This window comes from Notolepis coatsorum (genome assembly GCF_963971535.1).
Source record: "Notolepis coatsorum genome assembly, chromosome: 8".
Taxonomy (NCBI): domain Eukaryota; kingdom Metazoa; phylum Chordata; class Actinopteri; order Aulopiformes; family Paralepididae; genus Notolepis; species Notolepis coatsorum.
The window spans coordinates 150,998,468-151,020,174 of NC_140172.1; the positions used below are offsets into that span (position 1 = coordinate 150,998,468).

The following is a 21,707-nucleotide window of genomic DNA, read 5'->3' on the forward strand; positions in this document are numbered from 1 at the left end:
CTACTGGCGCATACCTGCTACCTGTGACGTAAGCAGTACGCGCGACCAGAGCCGTGACAACCCTTTCGTCATCGTTTTAACAGATTTATACGGTTTTGACAGTTTAGACGAGAGCGCAAAGCTTTTGCGTTTCTAGGAATTCCACCCTGGAAGGTAGTCTCACTTTTTTGCGGTTTCACCCCGTAAAAACGCCGTTTCCGTATAAACGAAAGGCACATCCGAAAAAATATTTTTGCGGATTCACCTGCTAGCGTTTCCATCTAAACGGGGCCTAAGCTACTGTTTGTTTGCAGCCAGTCAGGACAGCCAGTGAAGTGTGTGCTATAGCCTCCAGAAACGGTGTGTTTGATTAAAGGAATAAAGAGGTGCTGGAAAATAACATTTGAAACAAAAATCAGGCAGGTTTTTCTTAGGGAAATAGTGTGTCTGACTCTTAACCACCAAAACCTGCAAAATTACCAGACGACCGCTCTACCTCCTGAGCCACTGTCTAACCTTCTGGTTACCAGACGACCACTCTACCTCCTGAGTCACTGTCTAACCTTAGTCTACACCAGGGGTCTCAAACTCAATTTACCTGGGGGCCGCTGGAGGTAGAGTCTGGGTGAGGCTGGGCCGCATCAAATATCCAAAAAAAGAAAAAGAAATAAGGGTTTCAAGTAGGGATGTCCGATATTATCGGCCTACCGATATTATCGGCCGATATCGGCATTAAAATGTGATATCGGAAAATATCGGTATCGGTTTTCAAAAAAAAAATATATATATATTTTTTTTTTTTTACATTTCTATAACCTTTATTTACCCAGACAAGCAAGTAAGAACAAATTCTGATTTTATTTATTGTCAAAAGTATGCATAATGTTGTGTTAATTCCACAACAAGAGATATGTAATGTTAATTGCCTGAAATGATTCAGTTTTTTGGGAGGGGAAACCCTGCATATATCGGTATCGGTTGATATTGGTTGATATCGGTATCGGAAATTAAGAGTTGGACAATATCGGTATATCGGTATCGGTAAAAAAGCCAATATCGAGCATCCCTAGTTTCAAGTATTCCAAAAAAAAGTACAACTGATCCAATCTTCTCAATCTTTAGCAACAACCTTTCAGAACATGAACGATTCTTCAGAACATAGGCTTCTCTTACCTACTCCTTGCTGCCAGAGACTTCGCAGTGCTTCCTCTTATGTCTTCCCCCCTTGTGTGTCCTCTCAGGTTTGTCAGGCGCAATACATCTTCAACAAACTACCCCTTTGCCTCATCATAAAACCTCACAAACACCAGCAACTGAGCATTCTCAGTGGTGTCAGTGGACTCATCCACAGCTATGGAAATGCGCTGTGCATTTTTTTATTCTATCACAAAGCTGTTTAATCAAATCACCATCCAGTATTTCAGTTATTCTGGTTGCTGTGCTGAGGGGTGTAGAGGAGCCAAAGCTATATATTTAGGTTATTGTATTGAATGTTTATATGTTTATTTTTATAACCTTTACATTGAAACGGCATTAGGAATATTGATTGGATTTAGATAAAGTCATTGAACCGTCTTATTTGTCATAATAGAACATTCTAGAACATTTGTGATGTCACAGTATGATGTCATAATAAATGAAGTGTTTGCTGCAGATCCTCCTTCCCTGTCCAACAGACTGATCGCGCCGCCTGAGTGCAGCCAGCCTGAGCCAACGTGCCAACAACACTGTTTGTTTCACTGGTAGTTTGTGGAAATTAACCAACTTTCCTCTCTCTTTCACACGGTCAAATTAGTTTGAACAGCCAGGAGCAATACAAAAAGAATCACCGCGGTCCCGTTGTTTGGTAGGCAACATTTGACTGACCCGACAGTCCATGTTTACTATGGAGCTAAACAGCAGTGTATACACCAAACCAACACCGTGACGTCAGCAACAAAATGGCGAAAACAGGGAAATTATATTTGATTTTTCAGACAAATAAGCAGGATTTCACATTTTATTTTATAGGACCCTGTCTTACACAAGGTACACAACAAACAAACTAGGATCACATTGTTCACAGCTTCATCTCCACTTTAAAACAATGACAATAAACATAGTTTTATTAGGTTGAAATAATGTGGTTGTGTACTTATTTTTCTGTTAACTTATTATGGATTGAAAACTGAAAACCTTAATGCACAGTAACTGAACTCAATATTTTTAAGTTCTGGTAACTTATTATTATTTATTTTTTTACAGTGTAGTCTTGCGATCAATCAAAACGTATTTCCACGATATACCTCACATTCACCCTCCATTCACATCCTGGTGTTCTCCATTAGGCCTGTAGGCGGAGCTATGACAGCACACGTACAGTACACACACCGATGGTGTGTGATGTGTCCAAAAATGAATGGGCAAATGTGAGTGAAATGGTCGCACTGTATGCAGCTGTTTGTCTGCATTGCATTCCCCCTCCCCCCAACTCAGATTTAGGCTTGATACAACCATCATAATAATATTGTTAATAATAACAATAACAATAATGATGTAATAATGTAAAAATGATCATTAAAAAGACCTGATTATGAGAAAAAATTTGTACGATGCATGGAATATTGTTGAGGCACACTAGTTACAACTATATTTCAAACAGGCACTCCATGTCAAAAAGGTTGCTGACCCCTGGTCTACACCCTCCCCACACCAACAGTAGCGCAGCATGTGGTAGTCTCTACACCCTCCCCAGACCGACAGTAGGGCAGCATGTGGTAGTCTCTACACCCTCCCCAGACTGACAGTATGGCAGCATGTGGTAGTCTACACCCCTCCCCACACCAACAGTAGGGCAGCATGTGGTAGTCTCTACACCCCTCCCCAGACCTACAGTAGGGCAGCATGTGGTAGTCTACACCCTCCCCAGACTGACAGTAGGGCAGCATGTAGTAGTCTACACCCTCCCCAGACCGACAGTAGGGCAGCATGTGGTAGTCTACACCATCCCCAGACTGACAGTAGGGCAGCATGTGGTAGTCTACACACCCTCCCCAGACTGACAGTAGGGCAGCATGTAGTAGTCTACACCCTCCCCAGACCGACAGTAGGGCAGCATGTGGTAGTCTACACCATCCCCAGACTGACAGTAGGGCAGCATGTGGTAGTCTACACACCCTCCCCAGACTGACAGTAGGGCAGCATGTAGTAGTCTACACCCTCCCCAGACCGACAGTAGGGCAGCATGTGGTAGTCTACACCCTCCCCAGACTGACAGTAGGGCAGCATGTGGTAGTCTACACCCTCCCCAGACTGACAGTAGGGCAGCATGTGGTAGTCTACACCATCCCCAGACTGACAGTAGGGCAGCATGTGGTAGTCTACACCCTCCCCAGACCGACAGTAGGGCAGCATGTGGTAGTCTACACCCTCCCCAGACCGACAGTAGGGCAGCATGTGGTAGTCTACACCATCCCCAGACCGACAGTAGGGCAGCATGTGGTAGTCTACACCCTCCCCAGACCGACAGTAGGGCAGCATGTGGTAGTCTACACCCTCCCCAGACTGACAGTAGGGCAGCATGTGGTAGTCTACACCATCCCCAGACTGACAGTAGGGCAGCATGTGGTAGTCTACACCCTCCCCAGACCGACAGTAGGGCAGCATGTGGTAGTCTACACCCTCCCCAGACCGACAGTAGGGCAGCATGTGGTAGTCTACACCATCCCCAGACCGACAGTAGGGCAGCATGTGGTAGTCTACACCCTCCCCAGACCGACAGTAGGGCAGCATGTGGTAGTCTACACCATCCCCAGACCGACAGTAGGGCAGCATGTGGTAGTCTACACCCTCCCCAGACCGACAGTAGGGCAGCATGTGGTAGTCTACACCCTCCCCAGACCGACAGTAGGGCAGCATGTGGTAGTCTACACCCTCCCCAGACCTACAGTAGGGCAGCATGTGGTAGTCTACACCCTCCCCAGACCTACAGTAGGGCAGCATGTGGTAGTCTACACCCTCCCCAGAGCGACAGTAGGGCAGCATGTGGTAGTCTACACCCTCCCCAGACCGACAGTAGGGAAGCATGTGATAGTCTACACCCTCCCCAGACCGACAGTAGGGCAGCATGTGGTAGTCTACACCCTCCCCAGACCGACAGTAGGGCAGCATGTGGTAGTCTCTACACCCTCCCCAGACCGACAGTAGGGCAGCATGTGGTAGTCTACACCCTCCCCAGACCAACAGTAGGGCAGCATGTGGTAGTCTACACCCTCCCCAGACTGACAGTAGGGCAGCATGTGGTAGTCTACACCCTCCCCAGACCGACAGTAGGGCAGCATGTGGTAGTCTACACCCTCCCCAGACCTACAGTAGGGCAGCATGTGGTAGTCTACACCCTCCCCAGACCTACAGTAGGGCAGCATGTGGTAGTCTCTACACCCTCCCCAGACCTACAGTAGGGCAGCATGTGGTAGTCTCTACACCCTCCCCAGACCGACAGTAGGGCAGCGCAATGACACAGGAAGGGAATTGACAGAACGACTAAATTTGGGGATGGACGGAAAAAAAGAGAAAAAGGCAAAAGAAAATAATAATAATAATAATAATAATAATAATAATAATAATATTTCCGTACCACCGAAGACCAAGAGGCAGCGCTCACTTTGAGGGCCTCCTCCTTGACCTCCTTGACCTCCTTGACCTCCTGTATCTTGCGAGGCACTGCTCCATGTTCAGTGTCTCTCTGTGATTCAGAGTTGAAGACGGAAGCGCTTTAAACTTCTCTCTCCCTCTCCGTCGCTCAGCCCTCCACCATCTCTCTCTCTCTCTCTCTCTCTCTCTCTCTCTCTCTCTCTCTCTCTCTCTCTCTCTCTCTCTCTCTCTCTCTCTCTCTCTCTCCCTCGCTACTGTATGACCTTTTCCTCCTCTGCATCCTCTGTTCTCGCAGCGTAAAATGAATGATTCATTCTGATCCCAGTGATTCTAATCCTCAATCGAAATGTAAACAGAAGGGTTGCCCCGCTGCTGGAAAAACAAAATGTGATATTTAAGAAATGTCTTTACACCCCGTATTGTATTGACTGAGTTGTCGATATACAAAGACTGAAAGTATTGAGGATTGGGGATTTGAAGGGAAAAACACTAACAGGGAGCCATTTGTTTGTTCTGTTGAATTGAGTTTAAATAGATCATTCTGTTTTGTTTATTTTCGCTAACTTAAAGGGCACCCTTCTAACTTTTGATTTGAGTTGCTTTCAGAGGGGTCAAGGGTCGAATAAATGAGAGCGTGGATAAATATAACAAGTAATCCAACGATGGGAAATGAATGATGAATGATGTTGTCATGGTAGATTTTATGGTGGATTCTGCAGTCTGGATGATTCAGGGAGAATTAAAGGCACACGCCGACATTATGGGAAATGAGCTTACCTTCTTCTCCAGAGTCAGACAAGAAGATAGATGCCTATGTCCTCTCTGTGCGTTCAGTAGTTCAGGGGTTCCCAAACTTTTCAGGCCGGGACCCAGAAAATAAGGCGTCAGAGAGCCGCGGCCCAATGCACATCGTCAGGCTTTTTTTTCTTTTTTTTTTTTGCCAGGCGACCGATTTTTTAAGCCAAATATCACTTCAATCCTATTAAGTTAGTTCAAGTTAGTTATTCATTTATATGTGCTATTTATGAGAGGGCTAACTTGTTGCAAAATAATAATGATAATAATAATAGCCTCATTAAAATACTATTGTTGCTTCGGTTGTTTTCAGCGTTTTATGTGCATAATATGTTATTTAGTTTGAAATGTTTGTTGAAATAAGTAGATTTTTCGTTTTTGTTTATTTATTAAGTTAATATAAAATCATATAGTCACATTTTAGAATACAATAGAATAGAATTTTAGAATACAACTAGAAACACTGTCCTGGCCTGCTTCTAAGTTCAGTGGCCTGAAAAAAAAAAAAAATATTTGGAAATCATCTCGCGGCCCTCCCGTGGCTGCTCGCGGCCCACCTTTGGGTCGCGACCCCGACTTTGGGAACCACTGCAGTAGAGAGCTATCCTGCTGTGAACTAGCCTAGCTTAGCACAAATTAATGGAAGTGGATACGTACCGATACAGCACTGGAAATTAAGATCCCTTCTACCGTCATTCTATCGCCTTCTATCACCCCGTTAACACCCTCTAACGCCCTTGTCAAATGATTTTAGTGGCGTGGTTGCGGCTTCTGTTTTGTTTACTGGTAAGTTAACTTAGGTTTAACGTTAGTTTCTTTCACTGCAGTTATGTCAGAACGACAATCAACTAAGGTAATGTTACAGTAGCAACTGCTCAAATAAAGCATATCCACATTGCTGTCAAGTTAACGTTACGGTCCCTCGAAACGACACAGACACCTGTTGAATGTGACCTCAAGGCTTTTCAACACTGGCGTAACATTAGCTAACGTTCATGTATCAGCTATAGCCAGATTTCAGCTTTCTACTGAACACACACTGTGAATAAATTGGTATCTTCTTGTCTGACTCTGGAGAAGACGGTAAGCGCAATTTCCCATAATGTCTGTGTGTTCCTTTAAGCCTAAACATGACTGTGACTTTGACTTGGTGTGTTTGTATTTGAAGTCCAGTGTTGGCGGGTGGTTTATGGTCAAGTTACCAGATTTCCCCGCTGTGTTTAACTTGATGCTTTTGTCCCCAGATCTTTCCTCCACCCCGTTAGCAGTTAACCCTTTCACTGCAGCCTGCCACACGACAGCCGGTTAATCCAATCCAATCCAATCCACTTTATTTATATAGCACATTTAAAACAACAAAGTTGACCAAAGTGCTGTACAAGTCCACAAACATAGGATAAAACATAAAACATAAAAATGTAATAAAAACACATAATAAAACAGTACAATGTGTCACATAAAAAGGCAAATCTCTCAAAAACGTTAACCCTTTCACTGTGACAATACAGAAGGTTAGCCCTTTACTATCACACAACCGACGGCGGCGACGCTCCATCATTAGCATCATTAGCTCCGTGGATGCTAATGAGCTCCGTCGGTTGTGTGATAGTAAAGGGCTAACCTTCTGTCGTGTGGCAGTGAAAGGGTTAATTAGCATTTACCAAATCACTACAATTCCTACCTACACACACACACACACATACACACACAGGTATACACACACACACACACACACACACACACAGGTACACACACAGGCACACACACACACACACACACACACACACACACACACACACACACACACACACACATCCTGCTGCTGTCCAAATTATAATATTTATCATGTCATGATAAGCCCAGTCCCCATAAACACTTAATTCGCTCTCCTATCTTTACTGTTACACTATAATAACCTCCAAGCAGCCCGCTGCCTCCTATTACCATAAAGACTAAATGTCTTATTATTAACACCCTACTCCTCCCCCCTCTCTCTCTCTCTCTCACTCTCTCTCCTCTCTCTCCTCCCCCCCTCTCTCTCTTCTCTCTCCTCTCTCTCCTCTCTCTCTCTCTCTCACTCTCTCTCACTCTCTCTACCCTCCTCTCTCTCTCTCTCTACCCTCCTCTCTCTCTCTCTCTCTCTCTCTCTACCCCTTCTCTCTCTCTCTCTCTCTCTCTCTCTCTCTCTCTCTCTCACTCTCTCTACCCTCCTCTCTCTCTCTCTCTACCCCTTCTCTCTCTCTCTCTCTACCCGTCCTCTCTTTCGCTACCCCCTTCGCTCTATCTCTACCACCTCCCTTCTCTCTCCTCTCTCACTCTCTATCTCTCTCTACCGCCTCTCTCTCTCCCTCTACCCCCTCCTCTCTCTTTTCCCTCTCACTTTCTCTATCTCTACCCCTCCTCTCTCTCTCTATTCCCCCTCTCTCCCCTCCTCTCTCTGTCTCCCCCCCCCCCTCTCTCTCTCTCTCTCTCTCCCTATCTCTCCCTCTCTCAGACCCTGCCCGTGTAGTAAACATGCCCGTTGTTATCTACGTGGCCATTGGTCTGCCAGGGTTCATCCGCTGCCCCACCGATGCCAACCCGCCCGTAACCCTCGTTAAGTGGAAGAAAGATGGCCTCCCTCTCAGAATAGAAAAGGTGAGTTTTATTCACCCATATGTCAAAAATGTCTTCTCTGCAAGAGCATCCGAGAGCGGACTACTCTCTCGTCGACTAGGATGACCAAAGAAGACGTCCTCGTGGTCCGGTACGTTCTCCAAACGTGTGTAAACATCCCCTCCGTTCAAAAGACATGTTTTTTATGCGTAACTCCTCTTGGAGGCATTTTGCAGAACACTAGAGCACCCTTTTTTCACATTCCCCCTCTGTCCCTCCCCCGAGATTTGAGTTGCACGTGTGATGTCACTAATAGGTTGAACCTATCACTGTCCAATATGTGGTCACATGACACCTTTGGTTTCAGCGACCACTGAATGAGGAGGAAGCATATATATATATATATATATATATATATATATATATATATATATATATATATATATATATATATATATATATATATATATATATATATATATATATATATATATATATATATATATATATATATATATATATATATATATAAATGTATCATATCATATATATATATAATATAATATACAAATATATGTCCTATATTCTTATCAAATTAAGCCTCCAAAACAAAAACTAAAGAATGATCTGAAGATACCTGTGGGTTAGGGTTAGACAGGAAGTGCACACTCTAGCTTTAATCTAGGGGCAGCGGTGGCCTAAAGGTTAAGGTCGCCGGTTCAATCCCCCGGACCGGCAGGAAAAAATCGACCGCTGAAGTGCCCTTGAGCAAGGCACTAAACCCCCCAACTGCTCCAGTGGAGTTGCTCAGTGGCCAACAGTGTCAGACTGTGGTTGTACTGGGCAGCTCCCAGGTGTGAATGGAACTGTGTGAATGTGAAGCAGGGCGTTCCTGAAAAAGAGCATCCACTCAGCGAACCTACCCTGGGTAAATAAAGGTTAAAGGGGAACTATCTTATAAATGGCCTTTTTGAGTGTTTAGCATTGTTTCCTAGCTATGTGAACTTATATTAATATGATCTATGTCTCAAAATTCTCATATTGGCGCATTCATCCAATTCTCCTCTCACAATATTCACCCTCACTGAACTGAGTCATTTGAAAATGTGCCTATATGTGATGTCATAAAGACACCGCTGCATGTTAATGTTCAGGCGACGACGCCGCTGCGCAGTGGTTTAGGAGCCCAGGCTCAAAACAGCTCGAGATCTTCAGGTAGAAAAATGCTGTTTTTGAGGACTTGATTAGAAATACAAAACAATGAATAAAAAAAATATATATATTACAGAGGTGTTCCATAGACTCACAGGAATTGTGTAAAAGTGCCCAAATAGTGAAAGAAATAGTAAAATAGTTCCCCTTTAAACAAACAAACAAAAATCTCTCTGGTAGACTATAACCCGCCCCATAACCCCCTCCATCACCATCTCCCACAGTACCCTGGGTGGAGCCAGATGGAGGATGGGGGCATCCGTGTGACGGAGGTGACGGAAGACTCTCTGGGGACCTACACCTGCATGCCTTACAACGCCCTGGGCTCCATGGGCTGGTCCGCCCCTGCCCCCCTGGTGCTAAAGGTAGGTTCTGATAAATAAAAAAAAACACCTATTTAGTATTTCTTTCTTCTTTTATTTATATTTAATGTGATTGATTTGATTTAGTGCTGTCAGGCGATTAAAAAAATGTATCTAATTAATTACAGGATTTGTAATGAATTAATCTAATTAATCGCATTTTAATCGCATAACCATTTTAGGCCTGATATTCTATATTCTATAATCATATTTCAAATTGCATGTGTCCGGATGGCAGAATTCAGTACTGTATCTACATACAAAACCTTCTGTTTAATCATCTTCCATTTATTCATTTGCTTAGATTTTTCAGGTCTGGTCAATTTGAGCATAGTGTTGTGAAGGGCCAGATTAAACCGAATATATATATTTATTTATATATATATATTTAATTGTATTTGTATATTCTCTAATATTCCCTGATATCCCTTGTATATTCCTTGTACAATATGCATTGAATATCCATTCTAGCCTACTGAACATCCCATAATAGTCTCCATTCTACTATTGGTCGAGACCTTGGTGCCAGGCTGCCATACCCCCCAGACCCAGTTCAAACGTACCGCTCAACATGTACGAACAAGTCCTAGTTCCGCGTAGGAATCTGGCTACCGCACCACTAACGGTACTATTTGTTCATAGTGCGTATATATACTGCGCTACTAAAGTAGGACTTCCTTTTCAGTCCAGTTTCTTACCCTCCAATAGAGTGACAGACGTAAAGCCTCCCCGCGACGCCACGTGTGGGAGTAAGGCCAAGTTCGGCCTACCATCGGTATTGAGACATCGTGTATATTAATATTTGAATAGTCATATTTGGCACTATATCGTCGAGTTGGACGTAGTCTATTAAGCTAATAATAGTCTGTTAATATATAGTGCTTCGTACGGTGAGAATACTACCGTGGTCAGTACCCCATCGTTTCGGGCAGAGAACTGGCTGCTTATCCAGGATGGTCGACCCCATGTGAGACTGCATCCGAGGAGCCCCAGAGCCGACGAGCGAGTGGACCTGTATACCGGATTATTCTACCAACGACAGCCCGCCTTCCCAGGCACGGATTATGCTTTGTGTACAGTGATTATTCCACGGATAAAGACCCCCGACACTGCCGTGTGTTGGAACCCCCCCCCCTGGAGAGGACGCAAGGTGAGGAGATGCTCTGCAAGACGAGGTCGCTTCACGTCTCTCCCCCGTGGACCGGAGAGAGCCGGCTCACGGAGAGTCCAACTGCTTTCATCTGTGGTCCAAGGATCGCTGGCGCACCGAGCTGCACAACTGTGGGTTCACCCAGGATACCCTTGGCCGGACGAGGCAGCCAGACTCTACCCCCCCCCCCCCTCCTACTCCTCTTGTCTTACAAGCGACCGGATTACCCCCCTTAGTGTATCCAGTCTTATAATCATTAAAGTATCATTGCTGTTATTCCTTAACTATTCCAGGTCGTATATTTACCGCCTGCGCCACCAGAGATTGGACATTCTCTATTGATATACCGACGAATACTCTTGCCATAAAAGTGCATACTAATTCCCATTCATAAATGTGATTGATTTGATTAAGTGCTTGCTCTACACACCATCGCTGTGTAGAAATAAAGACCTATTTCTAATTCGTACATTTGTGTTGGATCCGTTTCATCTACGTGACAGTGTTCATCATAATATATTTATGCCGAGTACTGGGTGGCCGAATATTAAGTACAAAGGTAGTGGTAGTAAGTATCATATCTAGTAATACAGTCAGGGAATTGTACCCCTCAGTTACAATTGGTCCTTCGAGCCGGATGGTAATTAGTGTAATATTAATATAGTGTTATTAATATTGAAATGGCCTATGATGAACACTCCACGAAACGATCCTCCTAACCAACGCCCGCAGCGCGAACGACGGCTCCCTCAGTACTTAGAGGCTTACGCTGTCAGTCAACAACCTAGTCTTCTACTAACAGTAAACGCGGTAAAACTAGAAAGTAAAAGTATGTCTAACCCCAACGCCCAGACTACCCCGACCATAGAGGCCCCTACGGGTTCTAATGTAACTGACCAAGTTCACGGTGGGGACCAGTGGGAACCAGACATGACTTCACACCCCGCCAGTACTGAAGAAGTAGTCCCCGATGAGTCCCGGGAGGAATACAACGCTACCGAGAGAGAACTCGGCACGGAAGAAGACGGGGAGAGCACCGTGGAGATAGAGCTCCAAGGCTCCGCAAGGAGTACCCCGAGGGAAGGCTCCCCTATACAACCGCCTTCTCCCAGCGAGGCAGAGAGGACCCTACAGCAGGCCTTCCTCATCAGCCTGAACGCCGCTGCTGAACGCGACCGACTGCAGATCCAGCAGCGGAGCGAAGAAGAGCATATACGTCTAGAAATAAGACGCATTCAGAGGGAAGAGAATGTGGCCCGAGACCGAGCAGACAGCCAGCGAGCAGCTGCTGGTGCTCTACGGGACGCAGAGCGCGACAGACAGCAAGCGCAACTAATAGAACAGCTGATCAGATGGACAACACCCTCTCCCTCCGCCAGAGGCTCCAGGAACTCGTCTAGACACACCTCCAGGGCGGCATCCCCTAGCCGAGTAAACAACCCTGAACTTGACCAACAGACGAGGTCTATAACCCCCACAGACCACCTCCCCCCACCGGTCCAAGCGAGACCTAGCAACCGGGAAGGAGCAGCATATCCTGTGGAGAGGCTAAACCAGAGACTACAAGCACTGGATGACCTAACTGAAGACGAAGAGGAAGAGGAGGAGAACCACGCCCGACGACAGCACAGTACTCTACCGGACCAGGAGGTCCGGTACAGCCCAGGCTATACTCCCGCGGAGCTGCGCTACAGACCCCCGACTCTATACCCGGGTGAGCACGACGCACGACCCGCACCGAGGAACAGCACCTGGACAAGCGGGCCATGGTACACTGCCGGTACCAGCCCATACCAAGGAGCGGGAGGAGACTCGCCTAGGAGGCCTCTCCCCCAACGCTCGCCGATGTATCCACAGTCAGCGTCATACATTGGCCCGCCTATGGTACCCGACTTCACCCAAGAGAACCGGGCCCAGTATACAGAACTCCGCATGTGTCTGGAGACCATGTTGGTGGATGTATTGGATGAACGCCATAAATACGCCATCCTACTGAAGCACTTAAAGGTACCCCGCGCACATAATATAGCGCTCGCCTACGCGACTTCCACCACCCCATACACAGCAGCGCTGGTAGCATTGGACCAGAGGTATGGGCGCATATGGGATTACGTGATCCAGGAGATCCGACACATCGACCGCTTACCCCCAGCAATAGACAATCGAGCACTGGACGACCTGTCCATCAGAGTGCAGTCCCTGGTAGGGATGTTGGGAGCGCAGAGAGAGAAGGGGAGGCATGAACTTTACGCCAACTCAAATGTGGAAAGGATCTTGGAGAAGCTGCCGCCCGCTCGACAGGAGCGTTTTAGGCGGCAGAGAGACCACCGAGACCCGAATGGCCCCGAACCGAACCTCCTCGATCTAGCAGACTTCCTGGCGAGAGAAGTCAGCAGCCTACGGCTAGATACATTCGGACGGAGCACCCCTGGCTCCAGAGAAGGAACCAGACGACTAAATGATGGAAGAAGATCGGTGACTGTGATGCACCAATCGGAGTCAGTACCGAGCAGCAGGAGCCACAGTACCCCCTCCAGAACGGAGAAGTGGAAGATAGTGTGCCCCTACTGTGAGAAAGAACACTGGCTAGCGCAATGTGACTCCTTCCCCAAGCTGAACGCGGAGGAAGCAAGTCAATGGATAAAGTCCAACAAGCGCTGTTTTCGCTGTGCGCGCTCACACATGGCAGCCGAATGCCGCTTAAAGAAAAGGTGCACCAAGTGCGATGGAGCCCATCTGGACATACTTCACGACAGTAACAGACGGCGCCCTTCACCCGCACCATCCAGCAGCAAAGCGAGCGTCATGTACATCGATCCCACCAGCAGCAGTGGAGCCCGAGTACTCCTAAAAGTAGTGCGTGTGACACTAAGCTACCAGAATAAAGTCCTGGACACTTACGCCGTCCTCGATGACGGGTCAGAGAAGACCCTTCTGCTCGCCTCCGCTGCGGCCCAGCTAGGGCTGCGGGGAAGCGAAACCCAAATGACAATTCGGACAATAAGACGAGATTTGAAGACGATAAAGGGCGAGAATGTCTCATTCTCTATCGCAGCAAGCGGCCAGCCTGAGCGACGGTACCAGATTACAGACGCTTTCACCAGCCAAGAAATAGGACTGTCGCGGTACACATACCCCGTCGCCAAGCTGATGGAGAAATATGCACATCTACGCAAGTTACCGATCCCGCTCATAGACAATGCTATGCCGACCCTGTTGATAGGCTCCGACCATGCAGACCTCATTGTCCCGATAGACCGGGTTCATACCGGACCCCGAGGCTGTCCTGCAGCAGTCGAGACCCGTTTGGGATGGACTCTCCAAGGCCCGCTCGCCAAATCTCTCAACCGAAGTACAGCCACTAGATGTCTCCACTCCCGTGTCACAGAGGGAGAAACCGCACTCCTGCAACACGTAGAGCGGTTATGGACCTTGGAACAAATGCCCTTTAAGAACGGAAAGAAAGACATTCGCTCTAAAGATGACATTTACGCCATTCACCTCCTCGAGACAGGGACCAAGAGAGTCCCGGTCAACGGCGTGTTGAGATACGCCACGCCACTCCTGCGGCGAGAAGGAATGCCTACTTTCCACGCCAAGACAGACGCCACAGAACGGTACCTGCTGAACACGGAGCGGCGCTTAGCCAAGAACCCCGCCCAAGAGAGTGTATACCGCGCCGAGATTGAGAAGCTCATCACAGCGGGACACGTCACAAAGATGGACATTAAAGAGGCTGACCAGACCACTGAATCGTGGTACGTGCCTCACCACAAGGTCCATCACAACGGTAAAGACCGCATAGTATTTAACTGCAGCTACCAGATCGGATCCCAAAATCTGAATAAAGAGTTACTGCCCGGTCCCACACTCGGCCCCTCCCTACTCGGCGTTCTACTCCGCTTCCGCCAGGAAAAGGTGGCCATCAGCGGGGACATTAAAGGAATGTTCCTGCAGGTGAGATTAGTAGAGGAGGACAAGCCCCTGTTACGGTTCCTATGGAGAGAGAAGCCAGGAGATGAGCACCCAGCCATCTACCAATGGGAAGTCCTCCCCTTCGGAACGACGTGCAGCCCCTGCTGTGCTACATTTGCACTACAGAAACATGTAGCAGAGGACCCAGCAGCGGACGAAGAGGTCCGACACAGCGTAAAGAACAGCTTCTACGTAGACAACTGTCTACAAAGCCTTTCAACTAGGGATGTCTGATATTATCGGCCGATATCGGCAGTAAAATGTGATATCGGAAACAATAACAATTTTTTTTTTTTTTTTTTTTTTTTTTACATTTATTTAACCTTTATTTACCCAGGCAAGCAAGTAAGAACCAATTCTTATTTTATTTATTGTCAAAAGTATGCATGTTGGTTTAATTCAACAACAAGAGATATGTAATGTTAATTTTTACTTTTTTAATTATCATATTTTGCACAGATAATGCTTACATTTAGAAAGCCTTTTGAATGCATCCAGTGAAATTATTAGTTACCTGAAATTATTCAGTTTTTTTTGGGGGAAACCCTGCATATATCGGTATCGGTTGATATCGGTATCGGTATCGTTATCGAAATTAAGAGTTGGACAATATCGGAATATCGGTATCGGTAAAAAAGCCAATATCGAGCATTTCAACCCAGGAAGAAGCCGAGGCTCTCCTGATTAAACTCTGCGCCTCATTGATCAAAGGCGGCTTTGATCTCAGGCAGTGGGCCAGCAGCGATCCGCAAGTACTGCGCAGCCTCTCCTCCGAGGACAAGGCAGCCAGCAGCGAGACCTGGATGGCTACAATCCCGGGAGAAGCCCAGGAGATGACCCTGGGATTGGTGTGGCGATTCAAAACAGATTCGCTTCACTACAGACACAAGCCCCTGACTACGGAGCAGGGAAGGCCGGCGGCGGCGCCGACCACCAGACGGAGTGTGTACACCTCGCCCGACAATATGACCTGCTAGGATGTATTCTACCGTACACCACCAGGGCAAAAATGATTGTACGAGCATTGTGGGACAAGGACCAGGGCTGGGACGACCCCATTCCCGCACCTTGCATCCACCTGGAGAGAGTGGGAGATGGAGCTCCACTCACTCCCCGGCGTTAATATGCGCCGAAGCTACTTCCCACCCACGGTGAGGCCAGAGACATGTAAAATGGACTTACACGTCTTCAGTGACGCCTCAGAGGTCGCATACGGATCAGTAGCCTACTTGCGGGCCCAAGAAGAGGGGGGAGAGATCTACACAGCATTTGTCCTCGCCCGCTCGAGAATAGCCCCACGCAAGCAACAATCTATCCCACGCCTAGAGCTCTGCGCAGCCCTAGCCGGAGCGCACCTAGCCACGCTCATCCAACGTGAGCTCACCATACCGGTGTCTAGAACAATTCTGTGGTCAGATTCCACGACAGTACTCGCCTGGATCAAATCGGACTCATGCAAGTACAAAGTCTTCGTGGGAGTCAGAGTCACCGAGATTCAAGACTTAACCGAAGAGTTAACCGGAGAAACAGAGTGGCGCTACGTTGATACAAAACAGAACCCAGCTGACGTCATCACCCGGGGAATGCCCCTAGATGACCTCACCCGTCGCAATGTCTACAGTGACGGCCCAGCATTCCTAAAGCTCCCGGAAGGAGAGTGGCCCACGCCTATCCCGAGGGAAGCCAGTCAGGAGGAGGCTGAGAATAAGAAGCCTGTGTTCTGTGGATTGAGCACTGTTATCTCCGCAGACCCCAACATAGATGATTGCACTACCATAGAGAGTGCACAACAAAGGACATTCCTACTGCACTACCTACCGTCTCTACAGACCCGCCAGAAGTGGGTAAAAGAGAGAGACAATTTGACAGAAGGAACAGTCGTCATGATTATTGATCAATCACTGCCCAGAGCTATGTGGCCGGCCGGCCGCATAAGCAAAGTGATCACCGGTGCCGACGGCAAGGTCCGAGCAGCTGAAGTGCTTGTCCAGGGTCGCACTTACACCCGTCCCGTGGCGAGGCTCATAGAACTGCCCCGACTCCCAGACACAATCGATGATGACCATGACCCTATAACCCTATGACTTTGTGAAGTTGACTGACCCCTACAGCAAACCCTTATGTGTAAATAGACAACGCGATTAATCTGTCTCTGCTTAACTGATTAGGTCTGGGACCAATCAGGGGGTGGCTGTTGTGAAGGGCCAGATTAAACCGAATATATATATTTATTTATATATATATATTTAATTGTATTTGTATATTCTCTAATATTCCCTGATATCCCTTGTATATTCCTTGTACAATATGCATTGAATATCCATTCTAGCCTACTGAACATCCCATAATAGTCTCCATTCTACTATTGGTCGAGACCTTGGTGCCAGGCTGCCATACCCCCCAGACCCAGTTCAAACGTACCGCTCAACATGTACGAACAAGTCCTAGTTCCGCATAGGAATCTGGCTACCGCACCACTAACGGTACTATTTGTTCATAGTGCGTATATATACTGCGCTACTAAAGTAGGACTTCCTTTTCAGTCCAGTTTCTTACCCTCCAATAGAGTGACAGACGTAAAGCCTCCCCGCGACGCCACGTGTGGGAGTAAGGCCAAGTTCGGCCTACCATCGGTATTGAGACATCGTGTATATTAATATTTGAATAGTCATATTTGGCACTATATCGTCGAGTTGGACGTAGTCTATTAAGCTAATAATAGTCTGTTAATATATAGTGCTTCGTACGGTGAGAATACTACCGTGGTCAGTACCCCATCGTTTCGGGCAGAGAACTGGCTGCTTATCCAGGATGGTCGACCCCATGTGAGACTGCATCCGAGGAGCCCCAGAGCCGACGAGCGAGTGGACCTGTATACCGGATTATTCTACCGACGACAGCCCGCCTTCCCAGGCACGGATTATGCTTTGTGTACAGTGATTATTCCACGGATAAAGACCCCCGACACTGCCGTGTGTTGGAACCCCCCCCCCTGGAGAGGACGCAAGGTGAGGAGACGCTCTGCAAGACGAGGTCGCTTCACGTCTCTCCCCCGTGGACCGGAGAGAGCCGGCTCACGGAGAGTCCAACTGCTTTCATCTGTGGTCCAAGGATCGCTGGCGCACCGAGCTGCACAACTGTGGGTTCACCCAGGATACCCTTGGCCGGACGAGGCAGCCAGACTCTACCCCCCCCCCCCCTCCTACTCCTGTTGTCTTACAAGCGACCGGATTACCCCCCTTAGTGTATCCAGTCTTATAATCATTAAAGTATCATTGCTGTTATTCCTTAACTATTCCAGGTCGTATATTTACCGCCTGCGCCACCAGAGATTGGACATTCTCTATTGATATACCGACGAATACTCTTGCCATAAAAGTGCATACTAATTCCCATTCATAAATGTGATTGATTTGATTAAGTGCTTGCTCTACACACCATCGCTGTGTAGAAATAAAGACCTATTTCTAATTCGTACATTTGTGTTGGATCCGTTTCATCTATGTGACAGTGTTCATCATAATATATTTATGCCGAGTACTGGGTGGCCGAATATTAAGTACAAAGGTAGTGGTAGTAAGTATCATATCTAGTAATACAGTCAGGGAATTGTACCCCTCAGTTACACATAGTGTTATTCACAGTCAAAGATAAAAAAAAATTGTATTGATATTCTCATTTGGTTCATTACAATTTACTCAAGCCTAGTAACAGACACAGTATTTCTGACACTGGGAATACATTCCCTGAGATCCATCGATGTCCCTAGAATCAGATAGAAGAACAGAAGAACATGCAAATTGACCATTTAAAAAAAAAATCTGTAAATGTTTATTCTACGTTCTTATGGAATGAATGAGATAAAAAATATACCAAAAAAATATGTAAAATATAATTTTTTTAATTATTATTATAATAAATAATTATATAAAAAAATGAGTTAATTTTCATAACGCGATCATTTGCTGTGTAATTTATTAATCGGATTAACGCGATAAACTGACAGCCCTAATTTGATTATATTTAATAATTATAATCTTCGGGTTGGTCTTGGTGATATTGGGTGGGGGGGTGGGGTGGGGTGGGGGGGCGGGGGACCTTGCATGGCAGCTGGCTGGCTTTGGGAGATCACAAGAACACGCTAGAATCCATCTCATCCATCAGGCTGAATCACAGTGGTCCTTTGAGGAACTCCTGGCAGCTACAGGCAAATATATTATACTATCTGCCATGTATTTTTGTACCAGCACACTGTTCCAGACAGTTTCAAAGGACGACTAAGTTCTCCTCTCTCTCTGAGCAGGACCCTCCTAAGTTCTCTCCTCTCTTCTCTGGGCAGGACCCTCCTAAGTTCTCTCTCTCTCTCTTCTCTGGGCAGGACCCTCCTAAGTTCTCTCTCTCTCTCTCTCTGAGCAGGACCCTCCTAAGTTCTCTCCTCTCTCTCTGGGCAGGACCCTCCTAAGTTCTCTCTCTCTCTCTGAGCAGGACCCTCCTAAGTTCTCCTCTCTCTCTCTGAGCAGGACCCTCCTAAGTTCTCTCCTCTCTCTCTGAGCAGGACCCTCCTAAGTTCTCCTCTCTCTCTCTGAGCAGGACCCTCCTAAGTTCTCTCTCTCTCTGAGCAGGACCCTCCTAAGTTCTCCTCTCTCTCTGAGCAGGACCCTCCTAAGTTCTCTCTCTCTCTCTGAGCAGGACCCTCCTAAGTTCTCCTCTCTCTCTCTGAGCAGGACCCTCCTAAGTTCTCCTCTCTCTCTCTGAGCAGGACCCTCCTAAGTTCTCCTCTCTCTCTGAGCAGGACCCTCCTAAGTTCTCTCCTCTCTCTCTCTCTGAGCAGGACCCTCCTAAGTTCTCTCTCTCTCTCTCTCTGAGCAGGACCCTCCTAAGTTCTCCTCTCTCTCTCTCTGAGCAGGACCCTCCTAAGTTCTCCTCTCTCTCTCTGAGCAGGACCCTCCTAAGTTCTCCTCTCTCTCTCTGAGCAGGACCCTCCTAAGTTCTCTCCTCTCTCTCTCTGAGCAGGACCCTCCTAAGTTCTCTCTCTCTCTCTGAGCAGGACCCTCCTAAGTTCTCTCTCTCTCTGAGCAGGACCCTCCTAAGTTCTCTCTCTCTCTCTGAGCAGGACCCTCCTAAGTTCTCCTCTCTCTCTCTGAGCAGGACCCTCCTAAGTTCTCCTCTCTCTCTCTGAGCAGGACCCTCCTAAGTTCTCCTCTCTCTCTCTGAGCAGGACCCTCCTAAGTTCTCCTCTCTCTCTCTGAGCAGGACCCTCCTAAGTTCTCTCCTCTCTCTCTCTGAGCAGGACCCTCCTAAGTTCTCCTCTCTCTCTCTGAGCAGGACCCTCCTAAGTTCTCTCCTCTCTCTCTCTGAGCAGGACCCTCCTAAGTTCTCTCCTCTCTCTCTGAGCAGGACCCTCCTAAGTTCTCTCTCTCTCTCTGAGCAGGACCCTCCTAAGTTCTCTCTCTCTCTCTGAGCAGGACCCTCCTAAGTTCTCCTCTCTCTCTCTGAGCAGGACCCTCCTAAGTTCTCCTCTCTCTCTCTGAGCAGGACCCTCCTAAGTTCTCTCTCTCTCTGAGCAGGACCCTCCTAAGTTCTCTCCTCTCTCTCTGAGCAGGACCCTCCTAAGTTCTCTCCTCTCTCTGAGCAGGACCCTCCTAAGTTCTCCTCTCTCTCTCTGAGCAGGACCCTCCTAAGTTCTCTCTCTCTCTGAGCAGGACCCTCCTAAGTTCTCTCCTCTCTCTCTCTGAGCAGGACCCTCCTAAGTTCTCATCTCTCTCTGAGCAGGACCCTCCTAAGTTCTCCTCTCTCTCTCTGAGCAGGACCCTCCTAAGTTCTCCTCTCTCTCTCTGAGCAGGACCCTCCTAAGTTCTCTCTCTCTCTCTGAGCAGGACCCTCCTAAGTTCTCCTCTCTCTCTCTGGCAGGACCCTCCTAAGTTCTCCTCTCTCTCTCTGAGCAGGACCCTCCTAAGTTCTCCTCTCTCTCTCTGAGCAGGACCCTCCTAAGTTCTCCTCTCTCTCTCTGAGCAGGACCCTCCTAAGTTCTCTCTCTCTCTCTGAGCAGGACCCTCCTAAGTTCTCTCCTCTCTCTCTCTGAGCAGGACCCTCCTAAGTTCTCTCCTCTCTCTCTGAGCAGGACCCTCCTAAGTTCTCTCTCTCTCTCTGAGCAGGACCCTCCTAAGTTCTCTCCTCTCTCTCTCTGAGCAGGACCCTCCTAAGTTCTCCTCTCTCTCTCTGAGCAGGACCCTCCTAAGTTCTCTCTCTCTCTGAGCAGGACCCTCCTAAGTTCTCCTCTCTCTGAGCAGGACCCTCCTAAGTTCTCCTCTCTCTCTGAGCAGGACCCTCCTAAGTTCTCTCTCTCTCTCTGAGCAGGACCCTCCTAAGTTCTCTCTCTCTCTGAGCAGGACCCTCCTAAGTTCTCCTCTCTCTCTCTGAGCAGGACCCTCCTAAGTTCTCCTCTCTCTCTCTGAGCAGGACCCTCCTAAGTTCTCTCTCTCTCTCTCTGAGCAGGACCCTCCTAAGTTCTCCTCTCTCTCTCTCTGAGCAGGACCCTCCTAAGTTCTCTCTCTCTCTCTGAGCAGGACCCTCCTAAGTTCTCTCTCTCTCTCTGAGCAGGACCCTCCTAAGTTCTCCTCTCTCTCTCTGAGCAGGACCCTCCTAAGTTCTCTCTCTCTCTCTGAGCAGGACCCTCCTAAGTTCTCTCTCTCTCTCTGAGCAGGACCCTCCTAAGTTCTCCTCTCTCTCTCTGAGCAGGACCCTCCTAAGTTCTCCTCTCTCTCTCTGAGCAGGACCCTCCTAAGTTCTCTCTCTCTCTCTCTGAGCAGGACCCTCCTAAGTTCTCCTCTCTCTCTCTGAGCAGGACCCTCCTAAGTTCTCTCCTCTCTCTCTGAGCAGGACCCTCCTAAGTTCTCTCTCTCTCTCTCTGAGCAGGACCCTCCTAAGTTCTCTCTCTCTCTCTGAGCAGGACCCTCCTAAGTTCTCCTCTCTCTCTCTGAGCAGGACCCTCCTAAGTTCTCTCCTCT

The 21,707-nt window shown here is 47.6% G+C and overlaps 1 protein-coding gene across 1 annotated transcript in view; it reads left to right on the forward strand.

Annotated features, from left to right (window-relative positions):
* igsf9bb (immunoglobulin superfamily, member 9Bb) overlaps nt 1–21,707 on the forward strand; it is a gene marked incomplete at both ends in the record, with an annotated part of 506,998 nt that overhangs the window by 389,510 nt on the left and 95,781 nt on the right. Inside the window, 2 exon segments of the mRNA XM_084319954.1 lie at nt 7,901–8,043; nt 9,438–9,578. Of these exon segments, the coding sequence (XP_084176080.1) occupies nt 7,901–8,043; nt 9,438–9,578 (284 nt within the window).